We start from the raw sequence: 14,674 nt of genomic DNA, 5'->3' as shown, positions 1-14,674 counted from the left end.
AGCGTACACTGCACTATAGTTTAAGATCTCTATCTCATTATTTATGATTGTGACTTTTTCTAATTTTCTACTGTTTTCTGAAATATTTGTTCTTTTATATCTTATTGTTACTCCACAACCTTGAGAACAGTAACTTTGCATTTCACTGCACATACTGAATGAACATGTGACAAATAAAAATGCTTCAACCTCGGATCCATATACTAAAATAAAATAGACCTTACAAGTAGATTGAAATCCAGATCCATTTGTACAAGATGATCCCAAGATAATAGTATTACCTTCATGCCGTTTAAAATTCCATAACATTTTCATTTAATTAAATTACTGCAAATTGCCACAGGGTGAGGGTGGAACATTTGGGCCCCACGTGGCTCTACAGCCCCTGGGGCATTTGCCTGCTTTGTCTAGTTAGTGATTTAGCTTCACCACCACTGCAGTTATTCTTCAATGATTGTTTTTCAGGAGCAGGAGAAGATGCTCGTGATGTTTTTGGAAATACTTATCAGTCATTTTCTTTTTCCCTGAGCTTGTGTCCCTCTGAGGGGAAGACTTGCAGGCTTATTGCAGAAGCTGTAGCTGTGTGAGGTGCACGTCTCCGGTGCTGCCTGCAGGGGGCGCCGTGCCGACTGCGGCCGGCTGATCCACGGATAGCTGGTCAAAGAGCGCCACCGTCCGCTCACACATAAATGTCTCCTCCATCAGGTCCCCTTGACTGTCTCCTTCACAGTGGGCTCACTGGCAGACACAGCAGCATTTCTACCGAGCTGGCCGCTGTCCTCGCAGTACGGGAGACACCAGGGACCTTGCAATGATCTCGCTGGACTTCAATTTCAACATTTTGACTCGCGACCTGTCGCATTACTTGGAGAATCAAGTGAAAGTTGGGCTATTCGGGTCCGGTGTCGGGCTGTCTCTGGTGCTGGGCTTTAGCGCAGCGTACACCTGCTACTATCTCATTTCAGTAGCGAAGGTGAGTAACGTTAAGTTAACGGTTTTGTTTTGAAGAGACTTACAGCTCGTATATTCAGTCTAAACCGGCGTGTGTGTCGGTTTACCGGAGCAGGACCATGACTATGGCAGTGATGACCGGCGCTGCTGATGGAGGTTTCGATTAGGTGTCAACTGGCCACCGGCGGGGCTAACGATACAGCATGTGGGCTGGATAAAAAGCAACCAAACGCACATTCCGGGTTAAATTTACAACAAAATGTAGCATATGTGTGTGTATATATAGCGAGGTAACAAGGTATAATTCCGTAGAAACATAGCTGGCGTTAGGAGTCGGTGCTGGCGTTGCTAGGCTAACGGTATGTGTTTTAGCTAGACTTGCCGGTATGAGGTTTTATGTAATGTGCATGCTAAGTTACCTTCATTTATTTGGGAACAGATGGAGACTCACAGAGGCGGCTTTATAGAAAGATAAACAGTATTTTTTTAATCTATTTATTTTTATTAGCATTTTTGTATTAGTAATATTTATAGGATGCATTCTACGTGTAAAATGCCACATCTGTTTTAAGGGAACTCCAGTGAAATGTAGTGGACTTAAAGCTAAACTGACAATCAGAGCAACATTTTCTCCTCAGGAAAGGCTTAAAGCAAAATTAAGAAGCTCCCAGTGCAAATCATGCAATAAATCTTTATTGGTGAATTTATCAGACATGCTAGAACATGGTTATTCACTGTGTTCTCTTTAATGCATGCCGTTCAAATGTAAGAAAGGCCTAGAATTCAGGTTTATGCTCTCATACACTTAACTAGTCTGCAAGTTGCTCTCAGAAACAACTTCGCTTTCTGTTAGTTACATTTTTATTTATCTCTATGTACTGAAGCTCAAACCTCTCTTTTCATTTAAAAAAAACATGTTTTTAGAGTTTTGATGTCAGCTTTGGCAGTTTTTACGTTAAATTTGGAGACAATAATGCAACAGGTTTTGCAACTTGATGTAACAGCAAAGATTAGATAGTCTTTGAGGGGCACAAAAGGCGTCTGTTTTGACCTAAACCTGTGCCACACTTCATTTACTTGTATTTTGCAGAAGCCACAGCTTATCTCTGGGGGCAAGAAGTTCTACCAGTTTCTGAGGGAGCAATGTCCGGTAGTGTCAGAGACTTACTATCCCACCTTTTGGTGCTGGGAGAGTCGCATCCAGACTTTACTCAGACCTTTTGTCACAGCCAAACCTGGAGTCATCTACAGAAAGTAAGTCCTCACTGTGATCGACATCCTAAGTGCTATCACACAAGACTTTTTTCACATCTGAAAATTTGTTTCTCATTTTAAGCAGGTTTGCTTCACCAGATTCATATGTGCATTTGAACACATTTAAGTCAAAGACCTGATCTCCCGTAAGTGATTGTATAGTCAATGGATGTTTAGTATAGCAACAGTCTTGTTCTGGATTGTCAGAGTTATTATTAAATGTCATGGAAAACATTCAGAATTTTTTAATGGCAATTGAGCACAGCTTTTCAAACTTTTCAAATGAGCTTAGTCACTGAGAAACTGCTGCTGGCTGTTACTTGGTTTCTTTCTTTCCAGTGTCACAACTGGAAACAAATCCCAGTCTTGTTCTTAGGCAAACTCAAAAGCTCAGAGGAAAAAGAGATCTTTTGTGCCACTCTGCTGGCCTGGGCCGCCCGGCCTGCTTCTTGATAATGTACATTCTGTTGAAGATTAATTGGCACAGCATTCCTTGCCCCCTACATACACAAAGGAGATTATAATGAATTAACACAGATGTTTTATTTATTATTACACATTTATGAGTTATTTATTTATTTTTACATGAACTTTTAAATTTTTTTTGATGTTTTTCCATGTACCCTTAATTTCAGGTGCATCTGCTTCGGTTGAGACTTTGTGTTTGTAACTGTAAACTGTGACTGTGCACGTGTCCTGTTGTGTCAGCCAGGTATTCAAGATTGGACTGAAGAGAAAAAACAATGCTAAGCTTTTTGTTGTGTTTATTCCTAACATAGAAACACGACTAAAATTAATCATTTTAAATCAATCAAGAAAGTGGAAAAATAACATTATGCAATATTGCTGTTATCTTGAATATCGGTTCTGGATCTACTTATTGATATATGGGTTTGTAACATTTCAGTTTTACATATGAGCCAAATCTGACCCATTTGATCATGAATATTGATATACTTCCTTGTTTTTCATGGCGTTTTTTGATTCTTCAGCTGAATTTGTAGTCCCATCATTTATCTGTCCCAAGGACATTCACACTACCCTTGCTGTTGATGGTCTCCTTTGTCAAGGAGACAAATATTCCCATAATGCACAGGGCCTGTATCCATCCTTGTATATATCTCTATTATCAAACCCTGTGAGACTTATGGTCACATTCAATGAAATTATTACCACATTCCCTCCAGGGACAACCGGACACCCCCTCCCGTAATGAAGTTATCCAAGGTTGACCCAAGGACAGACTTCGCGAAGACTGTTCTGTACATTGTATATTGTAGGCTGTCTGGGTGAAATTCCACTCACCTGGTTGTCTGAGCGGAGGATTAGCACCTCTTCCCTCCTACTTTGTCACCGGCCACTCTGAATTGGCCTTTCTTGACTTTAAAGTCTCGCCTCAGGTGCATATTTCATGGGGGTTCTGTAATTTCATGCTGATGTCTTTACCACCGGCTAGCCAAGTTGGCTCACCAGCTACTGTGTGTGGTTTTGTGCAGTGCAGGTTTTAAAATGTACTGGCACTAGGACGCAATGTCCTCATCTGCCAGGCTTGGGTTGTATAGCAAAGAAATTGATTGACCATAAGAACACACTGGTGCAATGCCCTCCTTCTTTTCTTAACTTGCTGTGCGTTGCAAAAGGCCACTGACAAGATGATCGCAGGGGAAATGAAGCAGCTGTCAGTGAGCGTTCTACTCACATATCCAATTCCCCTTTGGCCTTGTGTGTGATGGATACAGTGAGGTAATCACTTTACCTGGAACTTGACAGAGATTATTAATTGTGCAGAGAACGTAGCCGTATTATTAACAACTCTTAAACAAGTTGAACTATTTAAATGGGTATTTTATGAGGAGATATGGATGGAATTCCAAATTTAACATCATTTATTTTTCTTTTCCACTGCATGTGTGTTTGAGTGTATACATGTGTATGAATGAGACAAAGAAGTGGGTATATGCAGTTACAGATAAAAGATAACTTGATTTGCGTGTGCCACTCATCTCTGCAGTGAGCTTATTAAGGCAGCAGATGGAGGACAGATATCTTTGGATTGGTTTGACAACGACGACAGCCTTGCACATCCCGACCCTGCCACTAGGCCCACGGTCCTGCTTCTTCCTGGTCTGACTGGCACCAGCCGAGAGTCCTACATCTTGCACATGGTCCAACAGAGCCGGGATCTGGGCTACAGGTGGGTGGTCTTGACTGGATACCCTGGCTGAGGTCCGATGCTGAGCACACGTTCAGGGCACTGAATCACAGCACTGACATTCTGTGCCTTGTGTCCTAATTTGCCATTCATATAGATTACAGATTTCTTGTCCAGTCGCAGTCAGAGCACTTCTGCAGTCATATCAATATTGATTCCCAAGTAAAAACCTAGCAACCACTTTTGTAGTGCTTTTGCAAATTTTGTACTTTTATATAATTGGTCCATGAGTGACAGGGGCTTGGGGTTATTTAAGGTGAAGTGCACAAATAAAGTGGGCAGCTAAGCTCTATGTCAAGAGCTGCTTTTGTAAATAGCCAAATGTAGCACAAGCTTGAAGAGTTGCAGAGGGAGGCACTTTTTCCCCTCGGTTTCCTCCCTCTCCGATAGTTCTGTGTTCTCTGCACTTATTCTTTCATCCAGATTTGGGAAGGCATGGGAAGACAGCCGGCAAACTCAGCATCTTCCACCCCTCACCCTTGTCTGTGTAGCTTAATTAATTACAGCTTATCCCGCTACAAGCTTTGCAGCTTAGCCTGGACCAGCTTCCGAGTCTATGCTGCGGCGGGTGTATAAGCACCCCACCACCGCCTCCTCCGTGCATAGCTCCGCCCTGCTGCTGAGTTATACAGATAGAAACAGCAGGTCTGACTCCAGCAGATAATAGATGACTTGTGAGATGTGGGCCAAGGAGGGATGCTGATGCCTTTGCTTTACTGTACAAACAGAATGATCTTCACACAGCTGTGCCTCTCTGCACAGCTCACCATACTTCCAGTTTATTTTCTTCATGATAATCATTTGTTTAAAGAAATTTGTGCTACCATGTTCCTTGTCACAAATACTTAATAAATAAAAACAAACCTCTGAATTTAGGCCTGCAAGTAACTAGTAATGCTATCAATGATTCATCCACCAAATGTTATCTTGATTAATCTATTAATTGTTCAGTCTATAAAGCGACAAAAAAAATCCAGTTTTTCAGAGCACAAGGTGTCACATCCAGATGTTTTTTCGTCTGACCAGCAGTCCAAACTCCGAAGATATTCAGCACACACTGATCAAAATGAGAAAATCTGTGGCATTTTTTGGGAGAAATATAAAAAAACACTTGATTGACAGAGAATATATCCTGATTAATTTCCATTTCCACTTGAAATAGTTACTTATCTCAATAAATCTATAAAAAAAAGCAATCTATAAAGCCAGAAACAACAGAAAATGCTGATTGCCTGTTCCCATAACTCATCATAACATCTTCAAATGTTTAACAATTATCTGTCTCATTATTTCATAGGTTTCTGAACTTGTTTCAGTTACAATCAGTAGATAAATGATTTGGGAGACTATAATGATTCAGTAGAATACATGTTTTGTGTCTTTCAGATGTGTGGTGTTCAACAACAGAGGGGTTTCTGGGGAAACATTGCTGGTAAGAATCTAACGTGTCATAGATTTCAATCTGTCATCATTTATTATAGAATTCTTCATGTTCCTTGTCTATATTCAGTAAGACAGACATACAGCATAAAAAGCACAGTTGGCAGTCCGATTTGTCAGTATGACAGCTTCCCAGCTGAGTTGTTCTTTTCCTTGCTTCAGCCAGCACAGAGCTTGTCTGTTGCACACGTGTGATGGAAGCCACAGGGAGCCTAAGTGGACGCTGCACAGACAATGTTGTTGCGCAGCAGGGATTAAGTTGCAGGCAGATACTGTATTTTAATGCCGATCCGCAGAAATATGACCTCTCCAAACACGTGCTGTTCTGACACCTGGCCTAATCTGTCCTTTTACAGACGGGTATATTTAGCCAACAACATGGGCCCGAACTCTGATAGTGCACAGCTCTGTGCTTAATGTCTCCCCTCTCTGTCTGTACACCTCTGGTTCATGGGCGACTGTACCTCTCAGATCTAATCATACCATCACTATCATTCAGCGACTTCATCAAAAGCATGAATGGTGTCTCATTACAGGGAGGGATTGCCCACAATCAATCCAATGTTACTCTTAGTGGGTGTAAATCTGAATCAGTGGCTGATCTGTGTCCTGCTGCTGTCTTTGTCATATACTGTCACAGCTGCAGAATAATAAAAAAGAAGTGACACTATAGCAAAGGGACTATTGTCGCTCAGTTTGATTTAAACCTCTATTGTAGGTCACATCTAGAATTTAGTTGACTCAGCTGTTCTTAGGTAAAAGACAAAAAAAAGAGTGCAGGGAGGAGCTGGACCCTGTAACCTTGGCACTATATAAAGTGGTGGTAGTAAGGAGAAAATTTTCTCCCTCATTTCACTTGGGCATTGTTCTGTATTCTATGCAAATGATTTGGCATTAATACGCTTCTCTGAGTGTTTTCTCTGTGTCCAGTTAGTGTGAATATCCTCTATTGTTTAAATAGGCCAGCGCTGTGTGAAAGATGCTCCCTGCTACAAAGACTATCCTAAGTGCCAGTGCCCTATTTCTAGACCTCGTAAAAAGCCTATTATATTACACTTTCCTGTGGAGTAGCTTTGCAGAGAAGAACTTTCATCCTGCTACATCGGCTCCCCTAACCATGTTTTTGGTTTTGAGGAGCAGGTTAGGGGAGGTGTTTTATTGCTTTTGTTATATATTATGGTCAATGATTTCCACTTAGTAAGTGCTGCTGTCCCTGTAAAGTTGTACGCTTGTGCAGGCCTATTAGAGGAACCATAAGAGACTAGAAAAACAGGAATTTACTTGCCAGAGTTTCTTCTTGAATCTTAATGAGGAGTCAACAGCACCCTGAGAAACTGGACCTGTTAAATAGGCTCCTTGAAGTTAGAGCTGGCTTGGTTTAAATAAGGTAATGCTGTTGCAAGCTGAAAGGGATTTCACCCCTTTCTCCAAAAATCACAGACCACCGTTATCACAGCCAGAAATAGCCAATTAGTCAGTAATAGCACAGCTGTCATTATTAGCTAGAAAGTGGCACCTGTGCAGCATTAGAGAAAGAGGTCACCTTTTCTTGGCCTGCAGAAAATAGTTTCATTTATACACAGGTTATAGAGAGCTCATAGCTTCATAGACTTAGTTTCTTGTCATCAAATATTGTGTTTTATCCAAAAACCTTAGACACAGAGTTCCTTTGTAAAGCTGTTGCTGTATTAGAAGATTTTTTTTTAATCCAATCTCAGCATACAGCAGAAGTGAATTCTGGTATCTTTTCTTCATCCACAGCAAAGTTTTGTGCCAAAGAGCAAGCAAGATTTTTTTTCTGGGACCTCATCCATAAAGGTTGATGTTATGTAATGTATTTCACAATGTCTGAGCTGTCACTAAAACTCTGATTTCCACCAATAACCCCTGTGCCAAGTCTGAAGCACTTGCCCATCTGTTTTTCAGAGATAGCTTGTGCAAGTAGCGCACTGTCCGTGGCATCATTTTTGGAGGACAGCCACTGCAGCTCTGATTAGTGGTGACATGAGTCGTTTTAAGCCTCCTGTACTGCTGCAACTGTGTTTGGACAGATTTTTAGTTGGTTGGACATTTATCATCTTTGTGAAGTCTCACAATCAGATCTTGAGGCTCCTCTGGTGATTCTTTTCCTTGTGGAAACATGGTCATATGGTCATACATTGAGGCTGACTGAATCACAGGTATACTCAGTTTGCTTTTAGTGATCACAGGTTTTCTAACTTGTGTGTCACAGGTGTACTCACTTTTGGGTTTCAGTTTCGAGGCATGTATTTTCAGTAGCGTCTTTCTTTTGTTTTGTATTTTATCAGCTTGGAAAAAATGCATTTTTTTTTGCAGAGGTGATACAACTTAAAATTATTTGGCATGTAAGTGATATTCAACAGATAACATTAGTTGACCTTCTCTAAAAATGGAAATGTTACACCCAGCTGACCCTAAACTAACTATATCCAGATGTAGTTAGTTTATGTAAAGCAATTTATTGCTCAGTGACAAATTACCACAAAAGAACAGCGATACTACAAAGAAAAGAGACCAAATCAAAGAACCAAATACTGTAAAACCAAATGAAAGCTATCCGAGTTTGTAAGCTACGTAGCTAAACACAAAAACAACTAAACTCCTTAGCCAAACTTAAACGCAATAGCAACACCCACCACAAACAACAGAAAATAATACAAACGAGTGCTGAGTGTACATAATTAACTAAATAAAACTGGTGCCTCATAACACAGACATTTCCGAACACACAACATGCGAAGACTCAAGTTACAAGTAGCCTCTCTCCGAAATTAGCAGGCCACTACCAGTCTTCACCAAGACAATAAAACAGAAGCTGTAATTTCCATAGCCACCCCTCAGTGGCTACAGAACCTATGGACCACACAGGAACACAAAGAAAAAACAAAGAGGCACCAGGGCGAACTGGTCACACTAAACCCCAACCACCTCAACTGGGAGTTTGGCTGCAGATTGATCACAGGTGTAGTGATGGTTGGGATCTTGTGGGAGGAGGACTTGTGGTGGCAGACCAATCTGATGGGTTGGGAGGTGTGGAGGACCAGGGCTGAGAGGAGGTCTGGAGCGCCAGGCTAGTCACTCCTGATGAGTGCCAGGTGGGATCTGGAGCTCAGTCTTCAGCCAGCTGTAATCAATACAGTTTCCACAAGCCATCCAGACACACAGAGACTGTACAAAGTCCATTACCCACCGCATGGCTAGCAGAGGACGTAACAGGAAAATACAATGATCGTAGCTCTGCACATGTGCAGCCTGACTGTGATGAAATCTATTAGTCTATTTCTTTTCCTGCTGTCTCTCCCTGTAAATAACGAAGGTCCTGATGTAGCCCTGGGAAACTGTGTCTGTTGCATAATCATTTGTAAACTCTGTGTGTCCTCACATGTCTTGAGTCTCTGTATGTGTCATTTCTAATTGTCTTACACCTGTCTACTGTATATTATATTGTATTTTCCCAGGAATGTAGTTATCACAGCTGTACTTGTACAAAGTCTTTAATTTCAATTTAGTTTTTGTTTAAAGTTCTCTGCCAGGGATATGTATTATGTGTAAGTACTTTAGTTATAGGCAATTTTTTTCTCTATTCACTGTATTCACCACATTTTCATGTAGGTTTTTTGCTATGATGTTAACAGTGAGAGAGAAACAGGAACAAGACTTGACTGTATTATCTTACTGTCCCACCCAGACCCCAAGGACCTACTGTGCAGCCAACACAGAGGATCTGGAAGCTGTCATTGAGCACATTCAGAGGACCAATGAAGCTGCTCCAGTCATGGCTGCCGGAGTATCCATGGGCGGGTAATGAAGCCACGTGCTACCAGCCTGACTGAACATTTCAGTACTGGCAAATACTGCTAGTCAGTCTTACAGTGTTACTACCCCACACCATTTCTGGACTTTTTTTTATTTACTCCTGTCACATTTTTACTCACTGTGGGCTCATTGTTCACTGCACCTCTATGGAAAACAGCATAACCTTTGCAAGAAAAAGAGAGACTTGAAACACATTGTCTGTAAAATATAACAAAGGTATAATGCTATAAATCATAACAAGCAAAAATGTAATTGTTTTTTGTATTTATTTTGCAAAAATAAAAAAAAAAACAGAACTGAAATCAACATGCGCAACATTTGGGAAAACATGTAGACATTTTACTAATTACATTTTAAGTTTCTTTCCATACTTGTCTTCTTTCTGCTCTCTGTAAACACAGCCTGTAGTTCAGCTGAAAAGACCCAGATTTTTAGCCACTTGACTGTTTGCAGAACCTGGTTTATGCAAATGATTTATTTTTGGCATTTTTTCAATCAGAATTATTTTTGATGAAATACCACAATTTTGAGTTTAGAATTGATAAGTAGTTCAAGGACCACTGGAAAGTTGAAAATCCAATGACTCTCACGGTTTCTGGCTTAGATAAATGGCCTAATTTTTCAATATTTTTAAAGAAACTTACATTGAACACCTGCCTGTAGGGTTTTTTTTTTGTTGCAGGATTCAGAGGTTTATAGCTATGCAAGACAGCTCTACACATTTGTTGATGGCTAAATAATAACCAAACTTGAAAAATATTAACTGGAACACTCCAAGCAACACACGACGTTACACATTCGCGCAGTGTTTGTTTGGTTATATCAGTGCTTTAATTTGGTTCCAGTTGTTCAGGGGAGCATGCCAGAGATGGTGTTTTCTCTTGCACAGCACTAATCCCTTGAATTGAGGGATTGGTCAGAAATGGAATCCCTGTCGCTTCATCTTGCCTTCCCTCCATTTCCAGGATGATGCTGGCCAACTACTTGGGGCGCAAGGGCCAGGAAACCTGTCTGAAAGGGGTGGTGGTCTTCTCAGCAGGCTGGGATGTATTTGAGTGCACCGCTTCACTGGAAAAGCCCCTGGACCGTTTCCTCTTCAACTCCTACCTCACCAGCTGCCTACAAGCCTCTGTGCACAGGTCAGCCGGGGCTAGAGCGGGATTAACATGACCACTCACCCACTGCTGGTGCTATAGGCGACATGTTTCACAAGCTGGAATAACTGAGTTTTACATATTTAAGTTTTATATGCCGATTCAAAGTTGTTTTTGAAACTCTTTACTTGATAACATGTAACAGCTGATATCTGCATAATAAATTGTGTCATATACGGGTATTATATATGCACAGCAGCGCTTTTGTAGAAGCACTTTCAAAGTTCATTATGTTGTTACATGATTGTCTGCATTTTTGAAAGATGTTTCCAGAAGCAAATCATTTAACCTAACAGCAGTCGGTGACAGTTTTATTTTTAATCTCCCCTGCAGACACAGACCAGTCCTTGAAAAGTGTTACGACATTGATCATGTCATGAAGGTAGGGATTATTTTCAGCGACATTAAGCCACGCTAATTTCATTCAGCAAAGCAGGCAAAATTGATTCATTTTACTGGCTCCCCACAGGCAAAGACCATCCGAGAGTTTGACGAGAGGTTCACGTCCATAATGTTCGGTTATCCCACCAATGACGACTACTATCACGATGCCAGTCCTGTCCACAGGCTGAAATCTGTGCAGGTGCCAATGCTGTGTCTGAATGCTGCTGATGATGTCTTTTCTCCATCTCATGGTGAGTCCCAACACAGTTTCTCTACACTCCGACCTCACCGACTCATTTTTGGGACTTGTAATGGAATGAATACATGAGTGAAAATGGATTTATGAGGTAGGCTTACTAGCGCTGCTGTTTTGTTTGCAGCCATTCCAGTGGAGGCGGTGAAGCAGAATCCTAACCTGGCCCTGCTCATCACCTGTCATGGTGGCCATATTGGTTTCCTGGAGGGCTTGTGGCCGCGACAGAGCACTTACATGGACCGAGTCTTCAAGCAGTTTGCAAAGGCAGTCATCGAACAAGGCAGCCGACTCAAAGATCTCTCCTGATAAGAGAACTTAAAGTGTTCCTCTAGTTTTACGTCTACTTCATGCCTTTGATTCCTTTCTTCTGTCTTTGCTTTCATTTATTTCATCTGTCATCCATCTTTCCTCGCTGCATTCCGTCCTTTGTTCATTCCGTTTCTAATTCCATTGTTTTTTCTAACGTCCTACCATTGTTCCTTCCTTTGACTATTTTCCCTCTTTCATAATTTCTTCCGTGCTGCACTGCATCCATCCTTTTTTCCTTTCCTTTCCACCAAATCCAATTCTATCTTTTCCCTTCCTGTCATTGACTTTCTTTTAACTTCGCTCTACAGCCTTCCGTCCCATTCTACCTTCTGCCACAAGCAAAAAAATGCATTCTTCCTCATTTGAAGGGCACATTTTATTGAATGCAGCATTTGTGTTGCGTTCAACGTTCATTTATTTATTCCATACAACTACAGTGAGTCTGTAAACATGCTCACAGGGGTGAGCATAGCTGTTCATGTTACTGCTAAAAAGCTGAATCTGTGCCCATATTGTTTAGTTGCATTAGCTAGCTAAAGGATTCTGTGATTACCCTGTGCAATTTTGTTCTGTTGAAGTCAACGGAAGTCTGTACATGAAAATCCCATCATTTTTGTTCATGAAGCATCCTTACATCAGTAGAATTTTAGCCCTCAGGGATTTTCTTTATTTTACTCATTCTTCTTCCTGTGTAATTTTGCTGTCAGTTATTCTTCTTAGATTCCTTTTTCCCTCAGTTACTTAAAGTATGTGATAAAGAACCATTGACATATAGTATATTGTTTCTCTAAAGTTTCACATTCTGAGAAACACACTTGTTTGCTTTCTTCCGGAGTGTTAAGAAGATGGATTTCACATTCTGTTAAATAGAAGACTTATACTAGGTTTATGGTTAGCTTAGCACAGTGTAAAGACTGGAAGCAGGGAGATGCAGCCAGCCTACCTACCTCTAAAACTAAAAAATATGCTATATCTGGCGTATGTAAGCTTAGGTTTGCAACCATTAAGGTGTTGCAATGGATGAAATGTTGTTGTAAAACTTGTCATTGTTAGATTGCCGGTTCACAAGAGAGAAGCCATTTATATACACTACCATTCAAAAGTTTTTGGAGTCACTTAGAAATGTCCTTATTTTTTAAAGAAAAGCAGTTTTTTTCAATGAAGATAACATTAAATTAATCAGGAATACAGTCTAGACATTGTTAATGTGGTAAATGACTATTCTAGCTGGAAACAGCTGATTTTTAATGGAATATCTACATAGAGGTACAGAGGAACATTTCCAGCAACCATCACTCCTGTGTTCTAATGCTACATTGTGCTAATTGATGACTAGAAAAACCTTTGTTGTTATGTTAGCACATGAATAAAAGTGTGAGTTTTCATGGAAAACATGAAATTGTCTGGGTGACCGTAAACTTTTGAACAGTAGTGTACTCCAGTTTTTGATTAAATAAACTACTTCTTGCGTGCTCATTAGACAGATTTAGAGGGATAGCCGTGCTAGTTTCTCATTACTTTCAGTCTTAATGCTAAGCTAACTGAACAGCTGCTGCTGTGTCAATCTCCTCATCTAACTCTCACCAAGGAAGCAAATGAGTGTGTTGACTGTTCTTCTCTGTAAGTCTTCTGCATGCACTTTTATTTTCACTTCCTTTACCTTCACGCACACCAAATACTTCTACAAATGTATTATACGGAGAATAATTCATTAATGACAATGAATGTAAAATTGCACTATTTTAGTTGATACTACCATGCCTCTAATTCCTTAATGCAAAGCACTTCGTTTCATTCGAGATGTGAAAGTATATCCCAAGACCGAACTGAGCAGTATGTAAATTCCATGAAGTTTTCTTTGTGAAAATGTTGCTGGCTACTTCTGTAAGTGAGTCTGAGGGTGCTGGATACAGTGATGTGAATGAAGTAACGTGCAAAGGAGGACAGAGGGTGTACATATTGGCCGTCTGAAGTGGTAGATGTCGCTTTACAAGATGCATAGCTCGCATCGTTAGTGGAACCTGGTTCTCAGTCATTTCAGTTTTCTTTCGCCAACAATGATCAAGGCGCTGGCTACCATGTATGAGTTGGCATCATTGAAACGAGCAGATCTGACTGGCGGCCAGATTTCCAGTAATGCACTGCATGAGGGATGTTGACTTCCTCTACCTGTGGAATTTTTAGTGTTTGTTTGTTCTGCCAAGTGTCCATTGAGTAGCATGTGTCTCAGCGTCATCATGTCCTGAACCCTAACATCACTTTGTAATCTGTAGCACAAAGGACATGTTGGTTTGTTTGTTTGTTTGTTTTTCCGTAGGATGCTGCATTTCATTTTGTACACTACATAAAAAGAAGAAAATGAAGCATTTGGTTTAACATGTGCAGCAATAAGATTTTAAATTTAAAAATGGTCTCTATGGTATAAGTACTAGTATATTCACATTACCAACATGAGTGTAATATGCTGTATTTAATAAATTATTAAACAAAGTCCAGATCCGTGTGTTTGCTTGTGATGCAGTTTCTCAGCAGAATATATTGAATGACTAGACGACCATGCACTCCAGTTCAGCGTTTCTCTGTTCTTTAACCCTTGTGTTGTCCTGCGGGTCAAATTGACCTGTTTCAAAGTTTGAAAATCCGGAAAAAAATACATATTTTCACAGTGAAACTTCTGATGTCCACATTTTCAACATTTTTGGGAAATTTTTGAAAATTTTTTGATGGAAAAAAAAGTAATGTTTAAAAAAATGTCTCTTAAGAACATTCACAAAAAAAAATCAACCAAAATCCAGTTAAATTCACTGGATTTTGGTTGTTTTTTTTGTGAATGTTCTTAAAGAAAATATTTGAAGTTTTACTGATATATATATGTAA

The 14,674-nt window shown here is 40.3% G+C and overlaps 1 protein-coding gene across 1 annotated transcript; it reads left to right on the top strand.

Annotated features, from left to right (window-relative positions):
• Positions 1–689: 689 nt before the first annotated feature.
• Positions 690–14,300, top strand: abhd3 (abhydrolase domain containing 3, phospholipase). The gene is made up of 9 exons (XM_023295307.3): positions 690–973; positions 2,042–2,205; positions 4,217–4,399; positions 5,804–5,849; positions 9,567–9,679; positions 10,660–10,833; positions 11,182–11,230; positions 11,318–11,483; positions 11,613–14,300. Exons 1-9 carry the CDS (start codon positions 812–814, stop codon positions 11,792–11,794), a joined length of 1,239 nt encoding a protein of 412 aa, XP_023151075.1. The 5' UTR covers positions 690–811; the 3' UTR covers positions 11,795–14,300.
• Positions 14,301–14,674: the final 374 nt, after the last annotated feature.

This window comes from Amphiprion ocellaris, chromosome 10 (genome assembly GCF_022539595.1).
Source record: "Amphiprion ocellaris isolate individual 3 ecotype Okinawa chromosome 10, ASM2253959v1, whole genome shotgun sequence".
Taxonomy (NCBI): Eukaryota; Metazoa; Chordata; class Actinopteri; family Pomacentridae; genus Amphiprion; species Amphiprion ocellaris.
This window is presented reverse-complemented; position numbering and strand designations above follow the sequence as displayed.

Excerpts from the sequence above, each read along its gene's own strand:
- abhd3 (XM_023295307.3), top strand. The coding sequence starts at position 812 with ATGATCTCGCTGGACTTCAATTTCAACATTTTGACTCGCGACCTGTCG. Across the intron at positions 9,680-10,659 it reads GCCGGAGTATCCATGGGCGG|GATGATGCTGGCCAACTACT; the intron begins GTAATGAAGCCA and ends CTCCATTTCCAG. Across the intron at positions 11,484-11,612 it reads TGTCTTTTCTCCATCTCATG|CCATTCCAGTGGAGGCGGTG; the intron begins GTGAGTCCCAAC and ends TTTTGTTTGCAG.